Genomic DNA, 16,012 nt, shown 5'->3' with positions numbered 1-16,012 from the left:
CTCCAACCCCATCGGAGGTCCCGCTCAAATCTCCAACCTCATCGGAGGTCCCGCTCAAACCTCCAACCTCATCGGAGGTCCCGCTCAAACCTCCAACCTCATCGGAGGTCCCGCTCAAACCTCCAACCTCATCGGAGGTCCCGCTCAAATCTCCAACCTCATCGGAGGTCCCGCTCAAATCTCCAACCTCATCGGAGGTCCCGCTCAAACCTCCAACCCCATCGGAGGTCCCGCTCAAACCTCCAACCCCATCGGAGGTCCTGCTCAAATCTCCAACCTCATCGGAGGTCCCGCTCAAATCTCCAACCTCATCGGAGGTCCCGCTCAAACCTCCAACCCCATCGGAGGTCCCGCCCAAACCTCCAACCCCATCGGAGGTCCCGCTCAAATCTCCAACCTCATCGGAGGTCCCGCTCAAATCTCCAACCTCATCGGAGGTCCCGCTCAAATCTCCAACCTCATCGGAGGTCCCGCCCAAACCTCCAACCCCATCGGAGGTCCCGCTCAAATCTCCAACCTCATCGGAGGTCCCGCTCAAATCTCCAACCTCATCGGAGGTCCCGCTTAAATCTCCAACCTCATCGGAGGTCCCGCTCAAACCTCCAACCCCATCGGAGGTCCCGCCCAAACCTCCAACCCCATCGGAGGTCCCGCCCAAACCTCCAACCCCATCGGAGGTCCCGCCCAAACCTCCAACCTCATCGGAGGTCCCGCTCAAATCTCCAACCTCATCGGAGGTCCCGCTCAAATCTCCAACCTCATCGGAGGTCCCGCTCAAATCTCCAACCTCATCGGAGGTCCCGCTCAAATCTCCAACCTCATCGGAGGTCCCGCTCAAACCTCCAACCCCATCGGAGGTCCCGCCCAAACCTCCAACCCCATTTATTACTTGAAAGTGACTCCCATGGGCCAGATGACTGTCTACTGCACTAGTGTACAGTTCAACAATAGGTTACAGTCAGTCATTGTATACCTACAAAGTTTATCTGTGTGGAATGTGTAGCTTCTAAAATATCTATGACTTCAACTGTAAGGGCAAAGACTGATAGGACATTGAGATAACTCTAGGGCAGTTGTAGCCTAGTGATAGGGTACTGGACTAGTAATCGAAAGGTCACTGGTTCAAGCCCCACCACTGCCAGGTTGCCACTGTTGGGCCCCTAAGCAAGGCCCTTGACCCTCAATTGCTTAGACAATATACTGTCACCGTACTGTAAGTCGCTTTAGACAATGTAAATGTAACTCGGTCCTCATTTCAGTCCTCACCGGAGTCTCCGCTCCTCAAGTCGAACAATCGGTCCGTTGGTTTCATTTCAGCACTCACGGAGAGCTGGAAGCATTTTTGCTGAAGCAATATCTTTCAAACGCTTCTTTAGTAAAAAAGAACCGAGAAGGTTCATTTATATTCATTGTGTGCAAAGCTCTGTAAGTCCTCTCACACATTCAGCAGATTCTTCTTATCAGCAAACGTAGATCTATACAAAGCGCCCAGTGCAGCTTTCAAAACCTCAGCAGCCCAAATATCAGTCCTTCCTCTACGATCGATACCCAGCACACGGAGCCGGGACGTTCCTGTACCTCCTGCTTTTATAGGATTTAAAGTATTTCAGCTGGAAGGATTGGATGTACTTGTGCTTGTTTTCTTTTTATCTGTGACACACGAAGGCAAATTCCAGCGCCGCTGCTTTCTGTGAAGCTGAATGACGGTTCAAGTGCTGCGCAGTCATGCAGTTAAAAGTCGTCCAAAGCAGAACATGCCAGATGCTCTGCAGCTCATGCTTAGCAAGAATGCATCTTTTGTCTGATGTTATACATACGGATGGATGGATGGTTAAATTGTTTGTCGGATGGGATGGATGAATGGTTGGATAAATCGTTGAATCGTCGGATGGATGGATGGACTGACAGGCGGATGTTGGATGAACCATTGGTCGGATGGATGGATGGTCGGATGGTTGATGGACGAACGGATGGTTGGACGGATGTAAGATGGATGTTGGATGGTTTAATTGTTGGATGGATGGATGGTTGGATAAATCATTGGATGGTCAGATAGATGGCTGGATGGATGTTGGATGAATCATTGTTCGGATGAATGGATGGATGGATGGATGGATGGTTGATGGACATACGGATGGGACAGTTGGATGGATGGATGTTAAATGGATGGATGGTTGGATGGTTTAATTGTTGGGTGGATGGATGGATAAATTGTTGGATTGTTAGATGCATAGTGGTAGGATGGATGGTTGGATGGATAAATCTTTGGATGGTCGGATGTTGGATGAATCATTGGTTGGATGGGTGGATGGATGGATGATTGGATGGATGGATGGATGATTGGTTGATGGACGTACAGACCGTTGAATAAACGGACGGATGGTTGGACGGATGTTATATGGTTAGATGGATGCATGGTCGGATTGATGATGGTTGGTTAGATGGATGGATGGATGGTTGGATGGATGGATGTTGGATGAATGGATGGTTGGATGGTTTAATTGTTGGTTAAATGGGATGAAAGGATGGATGGATGGACGGATGTTGGATGAATCATTGTTCAGATGAATGGATGGTCGGATTGATGGATGGATGGTTGATGGACATACGGACGGGACAGTTGGATGGATGGTAAATGGATGGATGGATGGTAAATGGATGGCTGGTTGAATGGATGTTAAATGGATGGATGTATGGTTGGATGGATGGATGGTTGGATGGTTTAATTGTTGGATGGGATGGATGGATAAATTGCTGGATGGTTGGATGCATAGTGGTTGGATGGATGGATGGATAAATCGTTGGCCGGATGGATGGATGGATAAATCATTGGATAGTCGTATGGATAGATGGATGGACTGATGTTGGATGAATCATTTGTTGGATGGATGGATGGATGGATGATTGGTTGATGGACGTACAAACAGTTGAATAAACGGACGGACAGTTGGACGGATGTTATATGGTTAGATGGATGGTCGGATCGATGGTAGGGATGGATGGATGCTTGATTGAATAGATAAATTGTTGGTTGGATGGATGGATGGATGGATAAATTGTTGTTCGGATGGATGGATGGTTGGATGGATGGTTGGATGGATGGATGGATGGATGGTTGGATGGATGGATGGATGGAGGGATGGATAAATTGTTGTATGGATGGATGGATGGATGGTTGGATGGATGGATAAATTGTTGTATGGATGGATGGTTGGATGGTTGGATGGATGGTTGGATGGATGGATAAATTGTTGTATGGATGGATGGATGGATGGTTGGATGGATGGATAAATTGTTGTATGGATGGATGGTTGGATGGTTGGATGGATGGATAAATTGTTGTATGGATGGATGGTTGGATGGTTGGATGGATGGATAAATTGTTGTATGGATGAATGGATGGTTGGACGGTTGGTTAGATAGTCGGATGGTTGGTTGGTTTGTTTATTAATCAAACAAACCAACCAACAAATCAAACAAACGTTTTCAAAGAGCCCAGCCAGAGCCCAGAGCTAAATCTGTTTGAAAATCTGTGGGGTGACCTGAGGAGGGACAGTACATGGTAGACGCCTCCAAACGCTTTTGCATGGAGAAGTGGGCAAAGATTAAGTCAGTGTGCCATGCTGATAGACTCCTACCCAAAAAAAAAAAAAAAAAAAAAAAAAGGAAAGTAAAAATTAAAAGCTTTAACAAAGTATCTGTTAAAGGGTTTGAATATTTATGCAAGCACATTATAAGTTATTATTATTATAAGGATTATGTTGTACCACCCCACCCCCCAAAAGTACATTTGAATGGAATTGTACAGATATAGGTCACATTAAAGGTGGAAAGTAAAATAATGAATGGTCTCTTTTAAACAGGGGTTTGTAGACTTTTTATATCCAGTGTATAATTCTCTGACCATCGGGGACCGCATCGGCCTGCCTCAGCATTCCTTCTATTGGCTTTTTTTTGGAACGCAGCCGGGATGTTTGCCCGCCGCTTTCACTTTTCGTGCTTTGCCAGGGTAGCAGCTGTGTGGCAGAGCGGTGATTTACTCACCAGGTCTCTCTTCCTGGAACAGTCAGCCATTCAGTCCAGTGACTTATTGGGAGCGATTGGCTCTCCAAAAAGGAACAGGAAGCCGGGCCTGCGTCTTGGATCGTTTTTCTGACCCCCGTGTACACTTGGCTCAGGGTTCAGTCCCGATCCTCTTATGTCGTGCTCCTTACAGCTGCAGCTCTTCTCTGACTCGATTGTTTCTTTGTTTCAGGTGGCCAACCTGGCGTGCTCCATCTCCAACAACGAGGAGGGCGTGAAGCTGGTGCGCATGGCCGCCATGCAGCTGGAGAACCTGTGCCCTCAGGTAACCTGCCATCATTTTTCTCCCTATTTGGCCTCTCCCCCGTTCCACCCTCTTGGCCCTCCTCTGCACTCGCTTTGGCTCGCTTTGTCACGGCCTGTGCCATTTTTCTCATCTCTAGCCTAATTACTTCCATTCATCCTCCCTGCTTTGATCTCGACAAATGGCCTCTTTTGCTAAAAACAAGCTGCGATTAATTGCTGCTGCTCAGTCACGAAAAACAATGCATTTCTCTCTCTGATACGGAGGGCACGGCAGTTCACCGAAAGCCGCCGTAAAAGGCGTTTTGTACTAATCAAGCTATGCAAATCGGGGATTTCTGGCTTTTTTGTCACGCGCTAATGATGGGATAATTGGTCTTGATTGGCTATTTCAGGTGATTAACGCAGCGCTGGCTCTGGCCGCCAAGCCCAACAGCAAGGTGGCTCAAGATAACATGGACCTGTTTAAAGAGCAGTGGGAGAAGCAGGTGCGCGTGCTGACCGATGCCGTCGACGACATTACTTCCATCGATGACTTCCTGTCTGTGTCTGGTAAGTTCATAGGAGTCTGATTACCAGATTAGCATCAGTTTTTACCCCGTGATGATAAATCCAAGCTCAGGGGTGGGGCAATTAGAAGCTGGGACTGTTGTGGAGGGCCGGACCAACAGGCTGAACTTATTTCCACTCTATACTTATTTAATCTCTTTAAAAGGCAGTAAACTATAGTTTTGATGAGCTGTTACTATTAGGAGTAGATGTTATGAGTAGGGATGCATCAATACCATTTTTTCCCAACCGAGTACGAGTACAAGTACATGTATTTTAGTACTCGCCGATACCGATACCTATTTAGAATGATGCAATCTGGAGCATTATGGAATAGTGTAGTTTTTAGTGTAAAATAGTGCAGTGGAACAGTTGCTTGGGTTGCCATCACTAATTGTAAAAAAAAAAAAAAAACACCGCACAGACATCATTGAGAAAGCTTCTGACAAGCTAACGTAATTAACGTTCATTAATAAACGCACGTAATTAACGTTGTGCACATCATACATGCGATGCGATTCTGCTGATTGAAATATTTACTTTAAAAGGATAATACAGTCCGATCCCATCTGAGCCGATTCTATCAGCACATACATTCGTGGTTCACCTCGGTAAATCGTAAACGACTCTGAGTCGGCTCCCGCTCTGTGGTAATAACCAGTATAATTAAGCCTGAGCTTTATAATGTAAGCGAGTCACACAAAATGTTCTGTAGTAGTTGGTGTTTATTTACAACCGCATCATTTATTATAACAGTAAACACGGAGAGATGACTGAGAAAAGAAGCTTACAATGAGTCGACTCCTGAATCACTTGTATCGACACTGTGAACAGAGTATTGAACACAAACACGTCCTATAACAGCGGTCGCTGCTTTTCTATCTTCGCTGTTAGCTCTATTTTGAAGGTTTTTTTTTTTTTTCAAACGGAACTAAATAACATTAAACGTGCATGTGAGCGTGGTCAGTGAGAATAATTCAATCTGTCTCCCGTGGGTGAAAAATTAATTGCTTTAGTTTTAGAAGTAAAAAATCTCGTAATGTCAGGCACTCGCGCCCCACAGGTTGAAAATCCCTGCGTTAACGCAGCAACGTGCACTAGGCACAAGGTATCGGATGTTTAGTATCGGAGCCTCGTTTGCGAGTGCGAGTACGAGTTAATGAGCGCGGTATCGGGCTAATACCCGATACTAGTATCCGTACTCCTGCATCTCTAGTTATGAGAATCAGGCCGAGTAAAAACATAATTTCACTATTTAATCAACTTTCACAAAAAACAATTGTGAACAAAATTTTACACACAGTGCTGTTTCTATTTACTTTGGGGTCTAATCACCTTATTTAAGCAATTGAGGGTTAATGGCCTTGCTCAAGGGTCCAACAGTGGCAACCTGGCAGTGGTGGAGTTTGAACCAGCGACCTTCTGCTTACTAGTCCCGTACTTTAACCGCCAGGCTACAACTGCCCTACATTGTTAGATATTCTTTTCGGAAATTACAAAGCTGGTCTTGACTCCTCCAGTTTATAAATAAATAAAAAAGCACTTTATGAGAGGCTCAGAATGCTGCTATTTATTTTTGTGACGAGACACATTCAGCTGAATGATTGATTTATTAAATCTCAATACTTGTATCAGTAGGTGCACTGTATAGCCAGATGCACCCTGATCAGGATAGGGTGGGCACAAAAAACCTGACACTGATGAATCCATTCTGTCGGACTCAGCTATTAAGGCAGTACAAAGCTCTATTTATTTTCTAATTTGACGGTTTACAGCGTTTAGCAGATGCTCCTACTCAAAGCCATGTACAATTGTGTTTGAAAGGATTGCAACCAATTAAGGGCGTCTGTCAGGGGTCCAGCAATGGCAATTTTGCAGAGTAAAAACATTATTTCACTATTTATTCAACTTTCACAAAAACAATTGTGAACAAAATGTATCTAGTAAAGCCTCTGATGTGAGCGCTCTGCATCGTTCAAGTTCTTGTGTTTCTCTGTGTTTAGTACCGTAATGGTGATTGCAATAGTAATCCTTAAACACAGCGGTCTGTTCTTCATAATCTAACATGCAGCTTTACATCCGACTTCAGTAAATACATACTTAGATGTCCATGTCTTGTTAAAAACTCTACTACACTTAATATCAGTTGCACTTTCAGTTCTGTTCACACATTACAGTGAAGCTGGATACACTCTCTCTCTCTCTCTCTCTCTCACACACACACACACACACACACACACACACACACACACACACACACACACACAAACAAACACAAATAAAAAAAAAAAGGCCGGATGTGGCCCGGGGACCGAACAATGCCAGCTCCTTAATATTTACATTTACGTTTTCGGCACAAAGCAGACACCTTTATCCAAAGAGACTTACAGTACAGTTAGAGTATACAGTCTGAGCAACTGAGGGTTAAGGGCCTTGCTCAAGGGCCCACCCACAGCAACCTGGCAGTGGTAGGGCTTAAACCAGCGACTTTTCGATTACTAGTTCAGTACCTTAATCACTAGGCTACAGCTATGCTTCGGGTCTTTATTCTGATCAGATCTACCGCATTCGATACATATGAACTATGAGGAACGACCATTATTAGTCTAACGTTTAATAGATCCCTGACCGCCACATGCACATTTTTGTGAGACAGTCCTAATATTATGGCTCTTCAATGCATGATAAAGGAGGTATTCATCAGAATAACTGACATTAAAGAACATAAATGGAAGCTGGGGTTCCACTGCGTTTAGTATCCGGTAAAACTGCAGCAGATCCAGACTCATCATTATGCTGCCTAGCGTGCTTCTTGTATGTGAAGCATTTTAAGCATTACTAACCGTTCCTTTGATGCCTTCTTCAGCCATGTGTTGTAAAAATGGGTTTAGTGACACTAAGATTTTCAGACTTTCATTCTTTATAACAGCACATGGAGGAGATGAGGCTTTTAGGAGCAATTAAATAGATGGAGTTGGCCTGTAATGTTTCTTTATCCAGCTCTGAATAATGATTCCTCCAGTATCTCCTCAGTTCTGAATGTGTGCGCCACATATGGAGCGTTTGATTAGCCTCTTTTGGACCAGACACACTTGGCTCAGGATGCTGCTAGAGTGTCAATGTTTTTTTTTTGTGGAAAGGCACATTTAGCTGAATGATTCATTGGAACTCGATACTCATATCAGTAGTACACTGTATAGCCAAATGTACGTGTTGTCCACTGTGACCCTGATCAGGATAGGGCGGATATACAAAAAAAAAAACCTGAAACTGATGAATGCATTTAGTCTGATTCGGTTATTTAAGCTTAATTTAGTTATTCATTTTACAGTTTACCGCGTTTAGCAGATGCTTTTACTCAAAGCCATCTAACCATCTTGCCCTAAAATGACACACACGTGTTAAACATGGTGTAAAAATCCAAATAAATAGCCACTCAGGTGGCACGGCGGTAAAAACACACACTAGAAGACCAGAGCTGGGATCTCGAATACATCGTATCAGGTCTCAGCTCGGCCTGCCGGCCACATGAACAACGATTGGCGTGTTGTTCAGATAGGGGGTGGGATATTAAAAGCCGGACTGGGACTCTCTCATAACTAATGCAATTACGACCTCTGCTGGCTGATTGATTGCGCCTGGGGAAAAGAGTGCTGTCAGGGTGTGTCTCTCCGTACACAGGGCTGATCCGCATTGCACTCGTCAAAGTGTGGGTGACAAAATTCCAAATTAATAAGTAATTAATTAGTTTATTACTAATGTTTTTCTGTATTTCTTTGTGTCTCAGAGAACCACATCCTGGAGGACGTAAACAAGTGCGTGATCGCCCTGCAGGAGAGGGACGTGGACGGGCTGGACCGCACCGCCGGCGCCATCCGAGGACGAGCTGCCCGTGTCGTCCACGTCGTCACCTCCGAGATGGATAACTACGAGCCCGGAATTTACACTGAGAAAGTTCTGGAGGCCACCAAACTCCTGACTAATACAGGTAGAGTTCTTTACACTGTCCTAAACACCGGACCTTCTTCCGGGTCAGTATTCACTTTCTTGCTCCCGCCTCAGAGCCATCTGACCAATGAGAAGAGTGAATGTTCTCACCCGGTTTGTTCTGATGCATTTTGGCACGCTTGGATTCTTCTCTGTGTGAAAAGAGAGAGAACCAAGTCATAAACGCTTCACATTTATGCACCCAACTGTTTCTGACCAGAGTAAACCAACTTTAGGTGTAAAAACATTCTTAATATCAAATATATATTTACCACGGTACTTAAGCAACACACCAGGGACTTCCCGAGTAGCACTTGCAGTGACCATCAGTTGTGTTCTCATGTTCATTGGCCCAGTGGCCAGTTGGCAGCCTTGCCTTCTTTATTACATGGATTTCACAGGGGGTTCCAAGCATTCCTTTAAGGTTTAGGTCCACATTGACCTCTCCAGTCAACCACACCCCACATTGCTCTATTCGATTTAGACCTGGTGACAGAGAGCCCTCTTAAGTAAAGTAGTCACCCTAAGAGGCTAAGAAATGCGTACGGTCACTGCAGCACTCAGATGAGCTGTGGCGTTCAGTGTTCGACGGGTGTCACACATCACACCACCCACCACCAGCCTGAGCTGTTAAAACATCAGAGTGGAAGAAGATGAATCAGACCAAGTGATCATGGGTCCACTGTAACCTCAGATTATGGTCCTGGTTAACAGGAGTGTGTTCTGTTCTTGTAGCTCATCTGCCTCTAGGTTCTAGGACGTGTTGCTTACTGGATGTTTTTATGTTCATACCACAGTTGGTTATTCAGATCCCCGCCCCTCCCCCGCCCCCTTTGCGTCTTGATTTTTGTTGTGAAGGGAAACTAAAGCTTTTGACTTCACACCAGAATAATGAATTATATGAAGCGAATCCCATTATTGGAGGAGAAATGCAGACATACCTTAAAAACCGCCGGGACCAGGCAGTGTACGCAAGTTGCAGTACTGGACACTTAAGCAATAGAACACTTGAGGTCGTGTGTTATCGCGAATAACATCGCGGCTGTGATTCGGTCGCAGGCACGAGCCGAAGGCGAGTACAGTAGATCATCACAGCCGTGATGTTATTCGCGATAACACACGACCTCGAGTGTTCTATTGCTTTTATACAACAGTTTTTACAAAATAAAGAAAGAAAATAAATCAAAGGAGCCCTGAATTTCATATTGAATATGCTTTAATATTGACAATACCTTCCGCCAAAAAGTAGTTCCACAACGAATATAAAGTTTAACACTACAAAGCAGACATCCCAAGTTGCAAAAACTCATTTTAGGAAGGTAAGAACAAGAAGAAGAAAAAGGCAAGAACCTCCAAAGGGAAAAAAAGAAATAAAAAACCTCTCACACACACCAAAGGATTATGGGTGATAACAGAACTTCTAGGAGCTGCTAACTGGCTATTAAGCTAACTGTTCACGTTACAAACACATTAATGTTCCCTACATAGTGCACTAGATTGTGTATCAGATCACGGATTTATGTTCCCTACATAGTGCACTAGATTGTGTATCAGATCACGGATTTATGTTCCCTACACAGTGCACTAGATTGTGTATCAGATCACGGATTTATGTTCCCTACATAGTGCACTAGATTGTGTATCAGATCACGGATTTATGTTCCCTACATAGTGCACTAGATTGTGTATCAGATCACGGATTTATGTTCCCTACATAGTGCACTAGATTGTGTATCAGATCACGGATTTATGTTCCCTACATAGTGCACTAGATTGTGTATCAGATCGCGGATTTATGTTCCCTACATAGTGCACTAGATTGTGTATCAGATCACGGATTTATGTTCCCTACATAGTGCACTAGATTGTGTATCAGAGCACGGATTTATGTTCCCTACATAGTGCACTAGATTGTGTATCAGATCACGGATTTATGTTCCCTACATAGTGCACTAGATTGTGTATCAGATCGCGGATTTATGTTCCCTACATAGTGCACTAGATTGTGTATCAGATCACGGATTTATGTTCCCTACATAGTGCACTAGATTGTGTATCAGATCGCGGATTTATGTTCCCTACATAGTGCACTAGATTGTGTATCAGATCGCGGATTTATGTTCCCTACATAGTGCACTAGATTGTGTATCAGAGCACGGATTTATGTTCCCTACATAGTGCACTAGATTGTGTATCAGAGCACGGATTTATGTTCCCTACATAGTGCACTAGATTGTGTATCAGATCACGGATATATGTTCCCTACATAGTGCACTAGATTGTGTATCAGATCACGGATATATGTTCCCTACATAGTGCACTAGATTGTGTATCAGATCACGGATATATGTTCCCTACATAGTGCACTAGACCAGCGATTCTCAACTGGTGGGTCGCGACCCAAAAGTGGGTCGCGGACACGTTCTGGGCGGGTCGCGGACAGCTTGTAAAAAATAAATACATTTCAAAAATGTTTTACATAATTAATGCTCATCTGATTTTGTACTCGTCTTTTATCTGGAAAAAAAAGAGACAGAGAGAGACACGCATCAGACGCGCGCAGCATTCTCGTTGCCATGGTAACCACCATTCGTTTGCCATTTACCCTTCTCTTTAAATTTGTGATGATGTTCGGAGGCAAGATGGCGAAACGCAAATATAACCCGGAGTATTTGAAATGTGGATTTTCGTTCATTGAGGACAAACACGGACAGAAACCACAGTGTGTTATTTGTAATGAAGTGCTGGCACATGAGAGCATGAAACCATCCAAACTAATGCGACATTTACAAACGAAACGTCCCGCATGTAAAGACAAGCCGGTGGAGTTTTTTCAAAGACGACTTCATGAGCTGAAGGTATCACAGAAGTGTCTGACAGCATCTTGCTCCAAACAAGAACATGCGCTCCGGGCGTCTTATCACGTAGCTCACCGTATTGCGAAGGCCAAGAAACCCCACACAATAGCCGAAGAGCTTATTTTACCCGCTGCCATGGACATGGTAAGAGAGGTGCTGGATCAATCAGCGGCAGACAAGCTTAAAACAATACCCCTGTCCAATGATACTATAGCTCGGCGTATTGAAGACATGTCTGGTAACATAAAACAACAGACCACAGCTCGCGTCCAGGCAAGCCCTTACTACGCATTACAGATGGATGAATCCACGGATATAGCTCACCATGCCATTTTACTGGTTTATGTGAGACATGTGTGGGACGGTGATTTGCAGGAACAATTTCTCTGCAGCAGAGAACTTCCTACCACTACCAAAGCAGAGGACATTTTCAACTCCATAGACTTGTATTTGAGCTCAGTGGGCCTAAGCTGGGAATACTGTGTTGGAATCACAACTGACGGCGCTGCCTCCATGACCGGGAAACATTCAGGTGTGGTGAAACAAATTCTGATGAGGGCACCTAATGCGACTTGGAACCACTGCTTTTTGCACCGAGAGGCACTGGCGGCTAAGAATATGGTTCCTGTGCTTGATGAAGCTTTGCAAAATGTCATCAAAGTGGTAAACCACATAAAACGGAGTGCGAAGAACAGCCGCTGCTTTTCAAATCTATGTAAAGATTTGGGCTCTGAGCATATGCAGGTTTTGTATCACTCCAAAGTGCGCTGGCTGTCGAGGGGTAAGGTCTTGTCACGCTTTTATGAACTGAAAACAGAAATCGCCACCTTCCTCTCAGAGAATAACTCCTCATATGCTGAACTGTTTGACAACGACACCTGGCTCGCACTTGTTGCATATCTTGCTGATATTTTTGAGCACCTCAACACGTTAAACGTGTCTATGCAGGGGAAAGGACACAACATTTTTGAACAGTCAGACAAAATTGTTGCGTTCAAGAAAAAGATCACACTGTGGGTAAATCATTTATTCAAAGACAGACTGGACATGTTTCCAAACGCTTGCCAGGAAGCACAGCAGCTGCACACCACGGCCAAAAATGACTTGAAAAAAACGATCAAGGTGCATCTCAATAAACTTCAAGCTCGGTTTGACGACTACTTCCCAGAGAGACACGGAGATAACATTAATGCCTGGATACGCGACCCTTTCAGCGTCAACATGGAAAGCGTCATGTTGCCAAGCAACGAAGAACATCAGCTGGTGGAGCTGTCATGTGACCAGACGCTGAAAAAGAGATTCGGCGACGTACGTTTTTCCCACTTCTGGTGCAGCGATGTGATGGCTGAGTATCCATCTCTCGCCACTCTTGCAGTCAAAACGATCCTACCATTCAGCACGACCTATCTTTGTGAAAGTGGCTTTTCTACCTTGGTCCAGCTCAAGTCAAAGCAGAGAAACAGGTTGAACACTGAGCATGATCTGAGAGTAACTCTGTCTACTGATCAAAAGTAAAGTACATGCCCAACTATCTCACTGACTTCCACAAAAGACAGGTTAGGTGAAAGCATCTTGTTTTGTAGCCTTATTTATTTTATGCAGTTTTGATATTTAAATGTATTGTAGTAACTTTTATACATGCAGTTGGCATGATCCTCCTCAGTTTCTTACTAATGTACCCTGAATGCAGAGATATGCAGAGAAGTGAAATATCGAATTTTGTGGCCTTATTTATTTTGTGCAGTTTTGATATTTAATTTTATCAGTTTTGATATTTAATTTTATTGTAGTAACTTTTATACATGCAGTTGGCATAGTCCTCCTCAGTTTCTTAAAAAAAATTGCTCTTAAATTCACTTTGCATGCATATATACAGGGGTTGGACAAAATACCTGAAACACCTGGTTTTAGACCACAATAATTTATTAGTATGGTGTAGGGCCTCCTTTTGCGGCCAATACAGCGTCAATTCGTCTTGGAAATGACATATACAAGTCCTGCACAGTGGTCAGAGGGATTTTAAGCCATTCTTCTTGCAGGATAGTGGCCAGGTCACTACGTGATGCTGGTGGAGGAAAACGTTTCCTGACTCGCTTCTCCAAAACACCCCAAAGTGGCTCAATAATATTTAGATCTGGTGACTGTGCAGGCCATGGGAGATGTTCAACTTCACTTTCATGTTCATCAAAGCAATCTTTCACCAGTCTTGCTGTGTGTATTGGTGCATTGTCATCCTGATACACGGCACCGCCATTGGATGCACATGGTCCTCCAGAATGGTTCGGTAGTCCTTGGCAGTGACGCGCCCATCTAGCACAAGTATTGGGCCAAGGGAATGCCATGATATGGCAGCCCAAACCATCACTGATCCACCCCCATGCTTCACTCTGGGCATGCAACAGTCTGGGTGGTACGCTTCTTTGGGGCTTCTCCACACCGTAACTCTCCCGGATGTGGGGAAAACAGTAAAGGTGGACTCATCAGAGAACAATACATGTTTCACATTGTCCACAGCCCAAGATTTGCGCTCCTTGCACCATTGAAACCGACGTTTGGCATTGGCACGAGTGACCAAAGGTTTGGCTATAGCAGCCCGGCCGTGTATATTGACCCTGTGGAGCTCCCGACGGACAGTTCTGGTGGAAACAGGAGAGTTGAGGTGCACATTTAATTCTGCCGTGATTTGGGCAGCCGTGGTTTTATGTTTTTTGGATACGATCCGGGTTAGCACCCGAACATCCCTTTCAGACAGCTTCCTCTTGCGTCCACAGTTAATCCTGTTGGATGTGGTTTGTCCTTCTTGGTGGTATGCTGACATTACCCTGGATACCGTGGCTCTTGATACATCACAAAGACTTGCTGTCTTGCTCACAGATGCGCCAGCAAGACGTGCACCAACAATTTGTCCTCTTTTGAACTCTGGTATGTCACCCATAATGTTGTGTGCATTGCAATATTTTGAGCAAAACTGTGCTCTTACCCTGCTAATTGAACCTTCACACTCTGCTCTTACTGGTGCAATGTGCAATTAATGAAGATTGGCCACCAGACTGGTCCAATTTAGCCATGAAACCTCCCACACTAAAATGACAGGTGTTTCAGTTATTTTGTCCAACCCCTGTATGTTTAAATGTGTTTTTGAAGGCTATTTTTCAAAAATAAATTTGTTTGGTTTGTATTCTATAAAAGTGGGTCGCGACTTAATGACCATGAGAAAATGTGGGTCCCGGGCTGAGACCAGTTGAGAACCCCTGCACTAGACAGTATATTAGACAATTGATTTATGTTCCCTACACAGTGCGCTAGATTGTATATCAGATAACACATTAATGTTCCCTACATAGTGCACTAGATTGTGTATCAGATCACGGATTTATGTTCCCTACATAGTGCACTAGATAGTGAATTAGACAATTGATTTATGTTCCCCACACAGTGCGCTAGATTGTATATCAGATAACACATTAATGTTCCCTACATAGTGCACTAGATTGTGTATCAGATCATGGATTTATGTTCCCTACATAGTGCACTAGATAGTGAATTAGACAATTGATTTATGTTCCCCACACAGTGCGCTAGATTGTATATCAGATAACACATTAATGTTCCCTACATAGTGCACTAGATTGTGTATCAGATCACGGATTTATGTTCCCAACATAGTGCACTAGACAATATATTAGACAATTGATTTATGTTCCCTACACACTGAGCTAGATTGTATATCAGATAACGGATTTAAGACGCGATCGGGAATAAAGGCTGTGTCGCCTGCGTGCGCGTTTGTCTGCATGAAGCTTGTCGTTACTGGCAAGGCGTCAGCGGAGTAATACAGTTGTGGTGTGAAAAGACCGTGCTGTTATCACGAATATCAGCACGTTTAGAACGCTTCTCAACCAATCAGATTGTAAGGTCGGAACTAACTGTTATATAAACCAGAATAACATACATGTGTCTGATAAAAAAAGGTGAAGCTGCCCCATAGTGTGCAACATGCCAAGCACAGCTAACAATAAAACATTTAATTCTGGAATGTATCATTTATGACCGTGAGAGACAACAGATCCTGACAGCAAAGACCATAAAGGAACTGTTCAACAACACAAAAGCAAAAACACTCCTAAAATTCCTGTCAATAACAAAACTAAAGCAACGCAACACGATCACGACCTTTCCTGCCATGAACATGGCCCGAGGACAGACATGATGTTAAAAACTAAACACTAAACTAAACTGAAAGTGGCCTCAAAATAATGTGGAGCAACTAATGAGCAGATTGGACCGCGAAA

General features: G+C 44.1%; 1 protein-coding gene across 1 annotated transcript in view; it reads left to right on the top strand.

Moving 5' to 3' along the window:
• Positions 1 to 16,012, top strand: part of ctnna1 (catenin (cadherin-associated protein), alpha 1) — a 238,033-nt gene that overhangs the window by 151,229 nt on the left and 70,792 nt on the right. The window contains exons 10-12 of the mRNA XM_063018999.1: positions 4,256 to 4,348; positions 4,722 to 4,878; positions 8,663 to 8,863. Of these exons, the coding sequence (XP_062875069.1) occupies positions 4,256 to 4,348; positions 4,722 to 4,878; positions 8,663 to 8,863 (451 nt within the window). The remainder of the gene's footprint in view (positions 1 to 4,255; positions 4,349 to 4,721; positions 4,879 to 8,662; positions 8,864 to 16,012) is intronic.

Source organism: Trichomycterus rosablanca, chromosome 1, assembly GCF_030014385.1.
Source record: "Trichomycterus rosablanca isolate fTriRos1 chromosome 1, fTriRos1.hap1, whole genome shotgun sequence".
Classification (NCBI taxonomy): domain Eukaryota; kingdom Metazoa; phylum Chordata; class Actinopteri; order Siluriformes; family Trichomycteridae; genus Trichomycterus; species Trichomycterus rosablanca.
Note: the sequence above shows the minus strand (reverse complement) of the source record. Positions and strands in the feature narration are given on the sequence as shown.